Raw genomic sequence first — 17,790 nt, forward strand, 5'->3', positions numbered from 1 at the left:
CAGATTTGAGAGAGTAGACACAGAAGTGGTGGAGGCTTTCTAAGTCATTCACTGAGAAGCCTGATAGTGGGGCAAGTGTAAAGCAAAATTCTTAATTAAATTGAACACGAGAAGTTGAATTTTGTCTGCAAGTAGATGGAACAGAACTACAAAAGGCCCCATATGGTTAAAAGTAATACAGAATCAAGACACCCCAGGGACAAGAAGCCCTGTTTTAATCTCTTTGTGGCTCTGAAAGGAGGAAGAAAAAAGATTAAGCCTCCTTGTGGAGATCATGTGATGACTTCCCATCCCAGCCAGAGGCAGCATTTCCATGGAAACTTCTCTTCCTCTTCACCCACACACTGCTTAGAATTGTATGGAGGAGCCTCGATGTTTTTCCATGAGACAAACTCCAGCAGAAAGGGAAGAGAACAGACAGGCTGATATTCCAGCGTCACCAGCAAAGTGATGCCCTTCCCTAGAACTGTGCAGCTTAGAGCCCAGAGCGGCTGCTTTCCTCAGAGCTTTCACTTTTCTCTCTTGTTCTTTGTGTTCTTGGGACCACCCCGCTTTGAGTATGGAGCAGGATAAGGAAAGAAGTCTCAGAGGCACAACTTTGATTTGACAACTCTCATTCCTCTGACTTCAACTCACCTTAGTTCAAACCACTTAAGTTTTTAATCCCCGGTTTTATTCCCTATAGCATGGGGAGACTATTTGAACCAGTACTGTAACTTTGCACCTGAAACAGCTCCCATCTCTGCAGTTTCCCCTACCTGAAGTAGTGTCTCAATTCTCATTTGCCTTTCTGATTTATGCACACCCCTTAAGGTTTATTCAAGCGGCACTCCCTTAATAACATTTCAATACTGTTATCCAAAATTATGCAACTCTGCAGGATCTTCAGTTCACAGATGTCCCCTCCATTGAAAGTCTGATATAGTTATTATCTATACTACTCATTGGAAAATCAGCATAAGTGTTAAAATTATATTTTTTATCTATGCATTTTAATTTATCTAGCTCATTATACACAAAACAAAGAATTCCTGAAAGGATTTACATCATCAATAAATATTTGTTGAATAAATATATGAATCCTTATTAATTCACTAAAATGAGAATTCCTTTGCAAGACCATATTGCAAACAAAATTTCAAATAAATTCCTGATTTCCAGAACTTATGGGTGACAGAAGATGGCTACAGCATTGGAAAAAAAGATAGATAGATAGATAGATAGATAGATAGATAGATAGATAGATAGACAGACAGACAGATAGATGATAGATAGATAAACAGAGAGAGATTCCTTTGGAATATTAACTAATAAAAGTCCTGACAATAAAGCAGACTACTCATCTATCAAGGTGACTTATCCTTAGGAATAATCAGAAAATGAGTGTGGTTAGAGAGTTAGCAAACAGCCAAATGCACCAAGATAATCAGGGAGAAGAAACAGCAAGATTTTTTTTCTTCTGATACTTTGTACAAAATAAATAAGCTGCAATATAATCAGATACATAAATATATAGATAAATAATCTATAGGCTCTGAAAAGGGTCTCTTTTTCCAAAGCTGACTTCTGCAAATGCTGTGGCTCCATTTATGGTCTCTGAGAAACAGCTACCCTACACTCACAATGTCTAACCCTTACTGACCTTTGTTAATGAGAGAAGCTCTATTCCTGACATGACTTCGAATTTTTAAATTCAAATCATCATTAATTTCATAGTCAATTAACAGGGTTTCTGTAGATCAGCCATTATTATTGTTAATATTAACATTAGTTATTATTGTCCTAACCACAAGAAACTATTAATGGAGAATAGTGTTTCTCACTTTAACATAGGACTATCCCACTGGTGGGATACATGCCAACTCTGAAGACAAGTTAGTCATGTGGTTTTCAGAAGACGAAAGCTTACAATAAAGACGGAGAGTGTCTGATGCCGGAGGTGGGCGTGGTGTTATATAGGTCTAAGCCAAAACATGTGAGAGTCACTGTAGGGGTAGCTGGAAAAAGAACTGTGTGGCTCAATTACTCAGCTGAAACAGATCTTGTGAGGACTGGAGGAAGAATGCTACTGGCTATGTTGTACTGCCTGCTGTGGAGTTTCCAGACCTCCACTGGCCATTTCCCTCGAGCCTGTGTGTCCTCTAAGAACTTGATGGAGAAGGAATGCTGCCCACCATGGGGGGGTGACGGGAGTCCCTGCGGCCAGCTTTCAGGCAGGGGTTCCTGTCAGGACATTGTTCTGTCCAATGCACCACTTGGGCCTCAATTCCCCTTCACAGGGGTGGATGACCGGGAATCTTGGCCCTCCGTCTTTTATAACAGGACATGCCAGTGCTTTGGCAACTTCATGGGATTCAACTGTGGAAACTGCAAGTTTGGTTTCTGGGGACCCAAGTGCACAGAGAAGCGTCTCTTGGTGAGAAGAAACATCTTTGATTTGAGTGTGCCAGAGAAGAACAAATTTCTTGCCTACCTCAATTTAGCAAAGCGTACTACCAGCCCAGACTATGTCATCCCCACAGGCACCTATGGCCAAATGAATAATGGGTCATCACCTATGTTTAATGACATCAACATTTATGACCTCTTTGTCTGGATGCATTATTACGTGTCAAGGGACACGCTGCTTGGGGGATCTGAAATCTGGAGAGACATTGATTTTGCTCATGAAGCACCAGGGTTTCTGCCTTGGCACAGACTCTTCTTGTTGCTATGGGAACAAGAAATCCAGACACTGACAAGGGATGAGAACTTTACCATTCCATACTGGGATTGGAGAGATGCTGAAAACTGTGAAATTTGCACTGATGAGTACATGGGAGGGCACAACGCAGCAAACCCTAATCTACTCAGCCCAGCATCCTTCTTCTCCTCCTGGCAGGTAAGGTGTACTGGACATACAATATCAGAGCATAAAGGAAACTGAGCAATCACTTCTTCAGGCAAGTCTTCATAAACCTCCCTCCTGATCTCTCTTGGCAAGAGGAGAAAAGATTGCCTATTAAGAGTTCTGAACATACCTTGTATTTTTCTTTTAGAGCACACTTCACAATCATAGTTACAGAGACATCTGTGTGGTTATTTGTATTAATATCTTCTACTAGGTTCCTAACTTCTAATAGAGTACTTAGTTCATCACTGTATCCCCCAGCACCTAAGGTAGTGACTGGCAAATGGTAAGGGCATATTAAGTATTCATTGGATAAATAGATTAGTTAATATTTAGATAATTCAATAAATAAATGATCTAGGTCGGTGTTTCTGAAATTTTCTTCACCATGAAATTCATACAGAGCACATATTAAATATACAAATCCATGGCCTTATCCCAGACCCATGGATTAGAATCTTCAGGGAAGGGTCCTGGGAAGGCATTGTATATTAAATGGCTATGGTGATTCCTATGATCAGGCAAATTTGGGGAATATTATTTTAGATTAAACCTTCTTTTTAAAAAATATATGAGGACTCTGAGACCCAAATAGGTAACTAATGAAAATAGCTAATATTCATTGAGCATGTAGCATGTGTGAAGCCCTGCTGCAAATGTTTTTGTGCATTAACTCATTTAATACTCTTACTAACTTTTTCCCTTCTTAAAGATTTAAAAACTGAGCTACAGGTATTAGGTAACTTATACAAGATCAGAGATAAAAGTAACAGACATAAGATTTGTTCTCAGATAGCTTGGCTTTGTGACCACCCTATACTAGTTCTAAGGTTGTGACTGCTATGATGTCTTTAACCAAAGGATTGTCCCATTCTGCCTCACATTGTTCATTGGGTCACATTGGAATTTTCCCTAAAATGTGCAAACTTCAGAGGAAAAATATAAGGCATTGTTACTTTGAAATTTAATTTCTATTTCTCCTATTCCGAATTCTTCACTTAGAGGCAAAAGGTAACTAAAGAAATATGCTTTTAATTATTTATCATTTTAAACCATAAGGCAGAAGGAATGCTTTTCTGCTCATATTCCCATCATTTCTAATACAGCACTTTTGACTAGCAGTGCATTAGGGAACTAAACCCAAGATTTAAATAAGATGAGAAGAATCGCATTTGTGCCTTGCACTCTGCAATTTTGAAATGTGGCTGGTTTCCCATCCCCCACACAACTAAGTTCACACACCTTCCAAATGGAGCCTCTTGAAGCCCACTGAAAAATAGTCACTGTATAATATCTTGTGTCACTAATGTCAGCTATTTACCAAGAATAATGAGTGCATTCGTGCAGGAAAGGCTGGAAAAAAATGTGCTTGGAAAAAAATCTATTTCAATAAAACTTTAGACCTCCTGACTTAATCTATAAAGTACAAAACTCTCATCTTGCTCTCACATCCTCTGTTACTGCTTAAAATATTGTTAAGCATGGATGTGGGATGTTCAGTCAGTTATAATGCTTTCCTTAACTGTACAACTGCACTTGACCCAAAAAGGTTGGAGGATTATCTAAATTACCAAGCAAGTGATAACATCCACACTAAAGCTTATTAGACAGATATTAATTCATATTTAATTATATGAGATGTATGCTACTTAGTGAGACCCAGAATTATGTTTGTAATTGTTTTCTAATCATTTATTATTGATTGAGTGGCAATTGTTTCCTTTTTTTTTCCTTTATGATTATGGCTCGTTCTATTTCTAAATAAAACTTTTTGGGTCTAGCACGTAAACACTGGACTGAAACTGTTAAAACATTAGGTTTCACTATTGTTCTATGATTAAACTGTTCTGCAATAACTGGTGTTAAAAATACAATTAGGAAATAGAGTGGACAAAGACCATTGAAGAAAAACAAGCAATTGACGACTTAAATAAGGAAGGTGAAACAAATGAACATTTTTGTCCACCTACTGTGAGTGGTATCACTCTGTGAAGTGACAGTTACCCAACTCTAGTTGGCTTGTTTCCATTCTTTCACACAACCTCTCTGGTTACAGTTGTTTAAAAATTAAGATCAGTTATTTCATTGATTTAATTCAGTAGTTCTCAGCACCTAAATCATGTAAGGAGCATTCAGAAGCAAAACAAAAAACAATTGCATGAGTTCCATCCATACTACTTCTGCTGAAAAATCACTTCCAGGTTGTCCACAGTGAAGTCCGGGCATCTACATTTTTAAAATCTTCTCATGTGATTCTAATGTGCAGCCAGCACTAAGAATTGCTGATTCAATTAATATGAAATTGTTTCGGTATCTCCTTCACTTTACAAACTCAGGTTCTGTAATAAGCACACCACTGGTTTAAATGCTTTTGCCTGAATCAAACACTCAAATCAAGGACTAGACTATTTTGTGTGAGATGAGATCACAGAGCTTCCATACTCAGTGAGTTCATTTATACCGTCCAAATTAGCTAGACTAATGGCCCCTTTGCTACAAAGTTTCCATTTTTCCCCTCGATTTCAGATATTTTTCACTTGACACAAAAATAGAGGTTTTTGAGATTCATAGCATCTATGAACTCTGAGCCTAAGAAACCCTCAGTAGTATCTAATAGTGCCCACCTTTTATAAAAGAAGAGAGAAAGGCCTAAAAATGTAGGATGAGTTGTCCAAGGTCACACAGTTGAGGACTCAGACCCAGTGCCTCTAACTCCAGTGCTATTTCAAGTATTCATTGGATAAATATGCTGTTCCCTGTTTATAAGGAGCCATTTAGGCTCAGAAGGGATCAAATAAGCCACTAGTTTATGGAAGTAAATTTTGACTTGAAATCACTTTCACTCCCTCCAAATTCAATTGCACAGACAACTAGCGTAGATATATTGATATAGGTCCTTCTTATTCATGTCATAATGAAAAAACTCCACTCGACTTTTACTGACCCACATCCCTTATTCAGGTAGAATTGGCCTCGTTCTTTCGTGCTATCATTACACTTTATACAGATCTATATTATAACACCTGTAACTCTTCAGTACATGTAATTGTTTCAAACCTATCTTTGGCTACCAGACTGCCAGTTGTACCATGGTAGAGACAATTTCTTATTTATTTTTATATCCAATGAGCCCAAGATCATGTCATATACATAGACTGGGCTTTATAAATGTATGTTGCATTCAAAAAATTAAAAATTAAAGAAATGTTAGATCTGATGCTAATAGTCATTAGAAATTAAATTCTGTGTGGCTGGATTTCTAGAACCTTAACCACACTTCTTTATAGTATTAGATCTCTAAGGCCAAGGACACAATAAGGCCAATGTAAGCAGCCACTTATTCAAAGTCTAGAATAAAACATTTTGTATAATTCTCTCTGGGCTTCTACATGTACATATGTGTGTGCATGCAAAAAAAAAAAGACTACACAATAAAGAAGATCAAACAAGTTATATCTGAGTTGTAAGTGTGATTAATAATATTTAGGGTTTTCTATTGCATAAAATTATACACATAAATATATATCAGGTAATTAATGTTAGTTTTCTTAGAAAGCTTATATTCAAAATTCACATCTTTTTTGTATGTCATTTATTTGTTTAGTGTTAAAAGCTTTTCAAGTAAAAGCATGTCTGTCATAAATTAAAATAGCCCATTATTTTTGGAAATGGGGGTGGTGCTTCATGACATTAAAGTACAAATACCGATGCTCAATACAATTAGATCCAATGTTACGCAAGCAGCAGATAAGCCAGCCATGAACATAAAAGGCAGATCAAGAGTAGCTGTGTCATGATGGATCAAAATAAAGAGAAAAAACATTTCCTAGGTGATAGACATGAGTGTAATGTGGTCAGGGAATTCACTCATCAGGTGAAAATCACATCACGTGGAAGGAAAACAGTGGGAAGAAAAAAAGTCACATTTCAGCAGCGAGTCATGGGTTTTAGGTAACTATGGCAACAGCTCTTTTTTCTTTATGAAAAAGATTCTGTGGAATGTCATATGGTTTACTTTTTTTTTTTTCTCAGATAAAACCTCAATTGCCATAATGTAATTTTTGCTCCTGACAGCTTTTAATAACTGGTAGTTTGTTGCTTTTTTTTTATTTTAAGAGAGTACTATCCAGGTTCACCCTCTCCATTAACACATCTGTTTTGTATTTCTATCTTCTTTGTTTTTTTCATTTGACTTGGGACACTTGATTTTTTTTTCTCTTATCATATATTTTAAACCACCTGTTTTGAAATAGAGAAAGAACAAATTCCTCGTCAGAAGACCTCTGCCACTTATTAGATGATATTGGACAAGTTATTTAGAATCTTTGACCTTTGGTTTTTCTCAAAAACAAAAACAAAAAAATAGGGCACAATTATCATATGTGCTTATTTTCTGTGTTAATAGAGATACTAAATGGAATGCAAAGCAGAATAATGTAGTGGAAAGGGTTTAACCTCTTGACTCATGCCGCATGAGTTTCAGTGGACTTTTGTAACTTGCTTAGCTGCAAGATCCTGGACGAGATACTTATTTATTCTGAGACCCCTTTTCTCTAAAATTAGAAGAATATATCATAGAGCATTACTGGGAAATGATTCAATGAAATTTGTTAATGTAAAATGACTAGTAGCTGACACATTCTTTGAGTTCCATGTGTGGAAATCATTATCATAATATATCTTTATATGATATATCAATGTTAGTCATAATAATGAATATTCAATCACTATTACAGAGGATGCTTTAAAAACAATTTGGTGGCCTACCCAATCATCTTGTGTTAAATAATAATTATAAGAGCCGTGATTACTGAACACTGTGTATCTGGCACTATAACCGAACTGCTTTACATATGTTGGATTATTTGATTCTTCATAGAATGTTTTTATAATCTCCAGTTACAAATGAAAAGCCTTCATTCTCAGAGAGCTTAAATAATTTCCCCAAGGTCAAGTAGCTAATAGAGTCAATATCGGGAATCATGTCTTTCTGAATGATCTACATGGTCGAAACATTAGTGGTAACAATTTCTCCTACCTTGTTTCTGTTTCTGCATCAAATATAGAGACAAGGATTAGGGGTTAAGTTTTTCAAATTATTTCTGGAACCAAGGTAGATTTCCTCCTTGGTACTAATACATCCAGGCATCTGAACACTTAGTCACGTGGCATTTATAGTTCCATTCAAACCTCTCTAATTTAACTAATTCTGCTGTAGGAGTCTTTTAGGCAGTAGGATCTTTTGAAAACACTCTGAGATGTTTTATATTCAAACAGGTATGAAAATTGTTTTGTCTATGTGCCTGTTGTGATGTCTAGTTAATCAACCCTCTAAAGGAATCCAATATATTACATTCAATGCAAAAGTTAGGTTAGCTTTACTCAGTCATTCCTATGCCATTTACAGGCAGTAATAAATGTAGTGAATATAGCATTGGAATCAGGAGGACTGTGTATTAATTTTCTAGCTCTAGCTGTAAATATCCTATGATCTTAGAATAGTCACCTAACTGTTCTAGCTCTCAATTATGCATAAAAGGATTGAGAAATGTATTGAAGTATGAAGAAAACTAGAAACTGACATTTGTTGAGCCAGAAACTGTGTTATTTCATATTATTATTTATTATATCATCGATATATTAATAACATGTTATATAAAATAGCATATTTACGTATTATTTCATATTATATTTAACATTATTTCATATGACAGTTGAGGAAATTGAGACTTAGCAAGTCTAAGTAATGTGCTCTTTGACACTGCTAGTATGTAGTTTTGCCAGAATTGAAGCCCACATCTACCTGAATTTAGAGCCTGATTTTTTTCCACCATACAATGCTTCAACTCATAAATGATATCTTAGTGACCAAAAACTAAAAGCTTCTCTAAGTGTATCTTGTTTAACACAATAGCAGCCATACCTGGGATGAGTGGCTCATTCAGTTCTATTTGATGGTGATTTAATATGCTTTTACATTCCTATAGATTGCAAACTCACTGGAGCAAGAGACTGATAGGATTGTCTTGCTTATTTTTAACTGTTGTGCAAACAGCTGACTTGGAAGTCTTTTCACTCGTAAAATATTGTTCTATGTGCCTTAACTGTTGTCTCTAAAATTATGAATCATGCTAAGGGTTTGAGATTCTACTAGCCTTTTGAACTCTTCCATACTCAGACTCAGTTTCCCCATCATTTAAAATAGGGATAAAAATCATATAAACCATCAAGGTGCAAATTTTAAAATATGAACACAGCGATGCCTTCCTCATGGTCTTAGATAAAACAGGGCCACAATATATATTTAATAAAAATGATAATTATCTGGAAATACTTTCTAGGGTAGAGGTTGGTACCAATAACAGGACTAGGAACAAAAGGTGTTCAACACATTTGTAGTCGAAGATTCATTAGTTTATCCATTGATTTGTCATCCATCCATCAAATATCTATCGAGCCTCTATTCTAGAACCTGAGAATCAACAATAATAATAAAAAAGGAAAGTTATCCTCATGGAGACTATATATTTTTAAGGGAGGTGATACTGATTGTTTATCAAGGTAGATTATAGTGAACAAAGTTTAAGTTTGACAAAGAAGATGTTACCTACTCAGTGCACGAAGGTCTCCTATGAAAGTATGTGCCTATCGTGAGCAGTCAGTGATGGCAGGCTGCTTTCTATTGCACTTATGTTTTGGTTTAGAATTGTTATCTCGCTATCTAGTTACCTGCTCTCATTGAATCTAAGGCATCAATGATTTTCAGATGAAGATTTATATACCCGAGAAAAAAATAAATCTACCAATTAAATTATATTATTAAGAACTTAGAATTTTTATTTTCTACTTATTGAAAGAGCTGCTTTTGACTTATTTAATCAAATATTTTTATCATAGTTTACTGTTTCCCCCACATATAAAGGAAACTGTAAGTAAAATAAGTTGGTGATAGTCCCTAAAACTTCTTCATATTTAGAGTCAGACCATTTGAATTACTTTTTAAATCAGAGTCTATAGGGTGCATTTTTTCTAAAATATTTTGTTGGCCTTGAAAATTAGGTAGAATATCAGATACATGGCAAGGAGTGGGCATTCTTAAGCATAAACAAAGGCATGGAACAGAGAAGTACCCACAACGCCCAGAGAAGAGGAGCCAGTCTGAATTTAGCAGTAGGATCACATAATTTGTAAACAAATGGAGAATGGTTGTCAGATTCAAGGTAGTCTCTGGAGGAAGAATTGACAATATTGGCTGATGTTTCAATGTGAAAGACAAAGGAGAGTAAAATACAAACAATAATTCACCAGTTTCTGGCTTAACCATGATGATTTATGGGTTTCTGGTTTGAGTTACAGGGTTGTTGTTATGATAGGAAATAAAGGAGAGGAACAGATTTTGGATTTTTAATGTTACATTTGAGATGCATAAAATAACACTGAAAAGTGAAACCAGAGATGCATATAGAGGTTTAGAGTTCAGAAGAATAGTTTTGGGCTAGAGATAGGAATAACATAGTTTTTATCATGTGGTTGCCATTTAAGCCATGAAACTAGTTGTTATAGCCAAAAGAGAAGATATAAAAAGAGATAAAATAAGAAGGTGCAGACTTAAACTCTGGGCTAGCTTCAGGGGCATGTAACCAGTGACGTCGCACAACAGAGATTTAACAAATGTTTGTCAAGTTAATTATCTCATAAAAAATATTTAACAAAAATCATATGAAGTAGTTTTATCCCATATGATAGATGAGGCCTAGGGAATTCGTGTTTTCTTAAGTGGCAGATGCAAGACTGCAACTGTCTTCTAGATTGTAACTTTCATGGTTTCTTCAGCAACCCTCAGAAAACTGCTTCCTTTAACAATCTACTTTAAATTATTAATCCCCTGATGATTAGCAATCCAAATGTGATAATCAGGAACCTCAACCTCCCTATCTTCTCTTTTTGACTTAGAGCTGGTGACAAGTTTTTTTAACATAAAGGTGTTTTATGCAGATCATCTGTAGCCAACTGGAGGAGTACAACAGCCGTCAGGCTTTATGCAATGGAACTCCCGAGGGACCGTTGCTGCGCAATCCTGGAAACCACGACAAAGCCAGGACCCAGCGGCTCCCCTCCTCAGCTGATGTGGAATTTTGCCTGAGTTTGACCCAGTATGAATCGGGTTCCATGGATAAAACGGCCAACTTCAGCTTTAGAAATACACTGGAAGGTAATCCAACTTTTCACGCATTTAAAATTTCCTCTTTTCCAAATTTACGTTTATAATCTCTTATGCAAAACCCTAACCCAGAAGTGTTTGAGAATTCCGAATTTTCTGAGTTGGGCAAGGACATGTGGCATGCATACATAGATGGCCAACAATCCTAACAGAGTCTGGGCAGCATATCATAATGAAACATGTTAAAAACTCTTTAGCAAAATGTATAAATATACCTACTATGGCAATAAATAGAGATAAAAGGCAGCCTAATGACGAATAAAGTCAGGTGTGTTTTTTTTTTCCAAAGAAAAGAGTATTAGTACCAAACAAAATAATACATTTTCAGATCTTTTTGCATTTTGGAATTATGCGTGTAAATATAGGACTGTAAACCTAGCATACTTTTCTAAGTTTATCTAGTTTAAGATATTCTGGACACTGGGCTCTTCAAGACAAGTCTATTCTCTTAACTATAATAAGGAAAAAACCCACATGTGAGGTTAAGCTCCCATCCCATTATTTCTTAAGATTCTGCACATCATCAGGGATTCCTTTTCACAGTTTCCTTTGGGTCCTACCTACTTATTTTGGCTGCAAATCTTGCTTGCATCTTCCCTTCAGCATCTGTTCATTCTTCTCTGCTCAATGCTGTACCACTCATGAAACCCATCCACTTCACTCCCATTTGAATTATGGAAACAAACCTATAAACAAAACAAACAAAAACAAGAACATTGACTCAAGGCACAGTTTTAACTGGATGTTTGAAAAGCCAAAGGGTACTAACTTGTGGCAAGGCAGGCGACTCAAAATTTAACATTCCACCTCCTAAAAACTCATTGACATCCTACCATGTGGAAAAACCTTTCTCTCTTTCCTTATTTCTTTTTCCTTTTTTTTCTTGTCATTGTTTTCTCCTTTAACTTCTGTTGCTCAACTGTGCACAGTAGTTTCACTGTCTGTTTCATTTCCCTGTATCCTTCCAATCCATAACCTCAAGACCTTACTCTCCCTCAGAAGCAACTTAAACAAGGAGAATATCATCCTAAGGAGGAATCCCAGTGTGAGCTGCTAAAATAAAAAATGATCTTTATCTTCCTAAAACAATAGGAATGATTAACATTTTCCAAGTAATCACTATATGCAAGGCATGGTACCAAACATTTTGTGTAGCACTATCTCACTTAATTCTTACAATCCTCCTCTGAGGAAGATGGCATCCTTATTTCCAGTTTAAAGAGAGGAAACAGGATCAGAGCCATTAAGTAATTTGGCTACCATTGCTCATCCGGTAAGTGGCAAAGCTACATCTGTTCCTCAATTTGTCAAGTGCCCAAATCCAAGAATCCTTTCTATTGTACTCTGATGACTCAGAGTAGGCTGAGTGTTTCTTGAAGGTGGACAATATCAAGCTGGTCTTTCAATCATAGCATGTAAGAAGGCAATGCATGGTGATCAGGAGTCTCAAATACTACAAGCTAAGGCAAAGGCATACATACAAACTGACAGTCACCATCTGGGAGGATTGGGTGTCCCTGTAGACTGTGCAGGGCTTAACAGGATACCAAATGCTGACTTCATAACACTGCAAAGTGGGGCTCTATACTAAAAGGAACTGGAGGGAGGACTTTACAGGCATCTCAAGCAGATTTTTTTTCAGCAGTGAGAAAGCATGGATTTTGTTATTAAGGAACATGGGCAGGTCACAGAAATAAGATGGAGCCTCACTTCTTTGGCTCTCAAATCAATAAAGAAAGGTGACTTGGATTGTGTCAACGCAGCCAGTGGCTTTCAAATGAGTTTCTAATGCACAGAGATGAGTAGACAACATCAGGTTTGTTGCAAATAACTTGCTACCACTAATCAGTTGTTTGTGAATTATTTTCTTGCTTGTTTCCCCCCAATAATTATTCGCATTCACACAGTTCTAGTATGGTTTCTTGAGGAGGAGAGAAAAGGTATATTGTAGCACATTATCTGGCACATAATAGTTGTTCAATAAGTATAGATAACTGAATATATAAATAATATCTGAGGTACTTCAAGTTGCACCTAACCCACCATTTAGCTCAAGTATGATTGTTATATGAAGTCAATGTACTGAGGAAAAATGTTAAAAAACAATGATCCGATCTCTAACAAGGACTTTTCCCGACCAGGGTCACATTTTTTGTTACTCTTTTCTGTAAACATTTATTTCAGACATAATTTTAAACTTACAGAAAAAATTGCAACAATAAAAACAGTACCAAAAACATACATATACCTTTAACCCACATTCACTTATTGTTTACATGTTATCTTGTTTGCTTTCTTCCTCTGTATCCCAATCTTAACCATTTTTTTTTTTGATGGTAAATTGTATAGATCAGAATCATTTACCCCTGGACATTTCAGTGTGTTTTTCCTTAGAACAGGAATATTCTTTCACATAACTACAGAACAGTTATCAACCTCAGGAAATTCCAATTTTTTTCAATAGACCTTATAATATTCTTTATAGCACTTTTCTTTCCTCTCTATAATAGGAGCCAGTCTAAAGTCAGGAAGTATTCAGTTGTCATGTATCACTAGCCTTCTTTAATCTGAACTATTTTCACAGCCTTTTTTTTTTGTTTTTCATGAGATTGACATTTTGGGGGAATACAGTTTCTCCCCCTATTTTAAAATAGAATTTTCCTCAATTTGAGTTTGTCTGCTGTTTCCTCATGAGTTCATTCTTAGCCAGAATTCTACATAGGTGATTTTGTGTCTTTCTAAGAGGGTGCCACATCTGTACGCACATGATGACCATTGATGATATTAATTTGATCTCCTGATCCAGGTGTGGTCCAATTTCCCCACTGTATAATTACTTTTTCCCCCCTCTCCAACTAATAAATTGACTACACGGAGACATTTTTTAAGACAATACAAATATCCTGCTTCTCATTACAATTTCCTCCTGCAGTTACTATCCATTGAATGTTACAAAATGATGACCTTCCAATTTCATCATTCCCTTTACATTTATTAGCCAGAACTCAGGATTTCACTATTAGCAAGAGCCGGCCTGCCTTTCTTTCTTTCCTTCCTTCCTTTTTTCCTTCCTTCTTTCATTCTTTCTTTCTCTATTATCTATCTATCTATCATCTATCCATACATTATATGGAGTAAAGACTTTCCATTTTTTCAATGGTATATAATTCATTAAGTTGCATAATTATCTTGGTGCTTAAATGGTCCCAGATTTCACCTGTGGGCACAACTTCAAGCTGGTTCTTATGTCTTTGTTTCATATTTCCACCATTTTTTTAGCACTTTATTTCTTCCTAATATAATAAAATATTCTAGAGTCATCTTCTACCTACACTGCCCCAGATCTGGAATCAGCCACATCTCCAAGAAACATTGATTCTTTTCAGTGGGGAAGGATAATAGAGAAAAAGATCTGGGAGTAACTTTTGTTCTGCTCATTGGAGAGACAACATTTTATCTGAAAACGCAGACTGGGTGGCGTGTGGGATGTCTTGCCCTACTAGAAGTGCTCAAGTGACTACAGCTGCAAGGGGAACAGAACTGGAGAAGCAGGAGCAAAGGCAAGCATCGGACCCTACTCTCTCAATAAATGCAGGTGAAATTGAGTGGTTGGTTTTTCATGAACTTCACGGTTATTGCTGCCCTTTTTTATTTGGGGCCTTGGGAGTGGTGTGTCATGTACAGCCCACAGAACAAATTCTCACAGCCAGTCCTGGGATAGAGGAGCTGTTGTGTTTCCATCTACTGAAGTTATTTACGTATGTATCCTCAGCTTTTCTCATAGATTTAAATGCTGAAATAAATATTGAAGATGTGCAATTTATAAATTGTTTAAAAGAGACTCATGTTTTTAGATAAGGCAAAGAAAAATGAGAATGCATTATTATTAGGCTAAACAGTTGTTCCCATGGAGTGGGGGCTATTAGATTCAAAGACTACCCATGGTATCTTGCACTTCACAGTTTGTAATAGTCTAATAGGCTAATGCAAAATCAGCACTAGTGTGTGTGTTGGAGAGTGAGGGATGCCTGCTTATTTACTGAAGTGGTCAAAGGCAGTCAAACTGACTGGAATTTCATTCAAACTCCACATTTTTTGGATGTGTTCCCTTAAGTAAGTTATTTTACTGCTCGGCCGTAGTTTCATCATCTAAAAAATTACTGACATGAATAATAATTTATGGATTCGTGTAAGGATTAAGTGATATAACAGATGTAAATGTAAAATATTTATTCAATAAATGACAGCTATTACTATGTTAAACTCTAATTCGCTACTGATAATCAGTTATCAATCAGTAATTTTTCTGACAATTAGCTTAGAAATCAAGTATAGGCTGGTACCTGAAAAAATAAATCGTGATAAGCTAGGTGTAGTGGAAAACTAGGGAGGGAGAAGGGTGGAAAAGAAAAATTCTACTGATAGACTGAGAGATACATAGCATTTCTGGAGATCAATAGCCTTCCAGGAGATTTCCCAAAAACAAGGAGACAAAGGCAAAGGCAATGCCTGTTCCACAAAACACAAAATGAGATGTTGTATCTGGCTAGAATATTAAGTTTGTAGTGGGAAATAACAAGAGGTCTAAAGAGTTCAAAATATACCATGCACACCAGTGTTTCTCAATCTTCTCTGAAGGAAAAAATGCAAAAAGGTATAAGCCTCTAAGGATATGTCCACAGATCCCTAAGGAATTAAGAAACTACTTTATTCTATGTAAATGTCTTTCATATCTTCCCCAGAAAAGAGGTATATTTGAAAACCCAATGTTTCACAATCATGGTAAAATGTTCGGATCTTGAAGACTATGTCTACATACCTTGTTTGGTGAAACACTGCTGCGGACAATTAGTCATGAGAGGATTTTAGGCAGGAGAGATGTAAGTCTACCAATATTTCAGAAAGATATGAAGCTAGTGGCCTTAGCAGAATGCACAAAGATTAATCAATGAGCTAATGGGTGGACGATGGATGGTGAGGGCTTGTTTTAAGGTAAGGAGAATGAGACAAAGATGAGTCAGTTAGACTCATCTTAAACATGTATGCTCTAGAGCAGAGGTGTGCAAACTGCGGCCCGCAATCCATTGTTAATTGGCCTGCAGCAAATTCCAAAAATATATTCAGTTTACTTAAATAAACCAGGTGAGGCAATATGTACTTCACCTCAAGTGAGTGGCCCGGCTGTTTGTGTATTTTACCGCATATAGCCCTTGGTGAAAAATGTTGAAAAATGTTTGGACACCCCTGCTCTAGAGTATAGTGTGTCAGAAACTCCTGGTGAGGGATTATGATGCAGAAAGGTGAGCAACACATCAAGGATGATTCTGAAATGTCTACCATTAATTTCTAATGATTGGTCCTTGTTTTGTCCTCTTAAGCTCTCCACCATAAAAAAATCTAGTTTGTCTTCATATAACAACTTTTCTAAAAAAAAAAAAACCCTGCTATTATGAGTCTCTAGAACTTTTTTCCCTGTATCCAGCCCTTCAATCCTGTCTAATTTATTGTGACTGTCAAACATGTCACAGGGAAGTGTCTTACCTCTTCATTTGCTAGGATTTCTTGAGGACCAGTCTAGAAAGTGGTAAATGAGTTCTGAGCTTTAAGTAAAAGGGAAGGGAAGTTTTGAATAAAGTTGTGCATATTTGAAGAGAAAGGCCAGCAGCCCGTCAAAATGAAATCTCAAAGAAAAACCTATTTTTCAATCTCTCTGCCTGAGAAATGGGCTTTCTTAGGACACCCAGAAATGATCACACTGACTCAAAAAAATAAATTCAATTGTGACTGATTGTACAAACCAGACTACAAAAGACACTGTTTAAATAGGGTGAGACATTCAAGTGATCAGACGGCTCCTACACATCTGTACCAATTCGGAGGGAGTCTGTGAAAGCTGAGTGGCTTGGTATAGATTGGCATACACTGAGCCAGGACAGAGGTGGAGGATTTTGACAGATAATTCATCCAGATCAGGAAAACTTTTCCAAACCTGGATTACTTAACCCCCTAGAATTGCCTCCTTACCAACACTGCTGATATTCTGATTGGGAAATAATCCTGATCATAATAAAAATAATAAAAATCCTTACGTACAAGACAGTCTAATTCTTACACATTATATATTTAATTCTTACAACAGTCTCAAAATATTTAATATTCACTGATTAAGCTAAAGCACCATTTTTAGTAAAGCAGTTATTCCAATGAGTTTTGGTGACAATCTGTCTCTTTCCAGTTGAATGAGCTGATTCATCTCATTGGACTTAAAGGATAAGCTTTCTTCTCTTTACTCCAAATTCTCAGGGCAAATGGGTAGGGCCTGTCCTATAATATGTAGGGAATTCAAACAGATGTCCTCTGTATTACTTTCCAAGTGGGTTTATTTTGAATGTGATTCTTTAATCAGGAGATAATGTTGCCTTTTTAAAAAGTCTGAAATAAAATAGGGACTGCTATATTATAGAGAAGACTTTGTGGAAATGTACAAATGTTGTAAGATATCTAGGGTAGAAGGGGCTCTTAGGAAGAGTTAATACTTACTATTCCTTGTCCCACCAATAAATTTTAATTAAAAATATAAAATATAAAATAAACATCATTAAAATCGTTGAAATTAAAAAAAACAGGAGAGTTAATACTTATGTACTAGGTTTTAAAAACTTAATAAAACAGGTGAATC

The 17,790-nt window shown here is 36.2% G+C and overlaps 1 protein-coding gene across 1 annotated transcript in view; it reads left to right on the forward strand.

Moving 5' to 3' along the window:
• Window positions 1-2,047: 2,047 nt before the first annotated feature.
• Window positions 2,048-17,790, forward strand: part of TYR (tyrosinase) — a gene marked incomplete at its 3' end in the record, with an annotated part of 89,366 nt that continues 73,623 nt past the window's right edge. Inside the window, exons 1-2 of the mRNA XM_081063726.1 lie at window positions 2,048-2,881; window positions 10,886-11,102. Coding sequence (XP_080919852.1) covers window positions 2,063-2,881; window positions 10,886-11,102 — 1,036 coding nt within the window. The 5' untranslated portion in view covers window positions 2,048-2,062. The remainder of the gene's footprint in view (window positions 2,882-10,885; window positions 11,103-17,790) is intronic.

This window comes from Rhinolophus hipposideros (genome assembly GCF_964194185.1).
Source record: "Rhinolophus hipposideros genome assembly, chromosome: 10".
NCBI lineage: Eukaryota > Metazoa > Chordata > Mammalia > Chiroptera > Rhinolophidae > Rhinolophus > Rhinolophus hipposideros.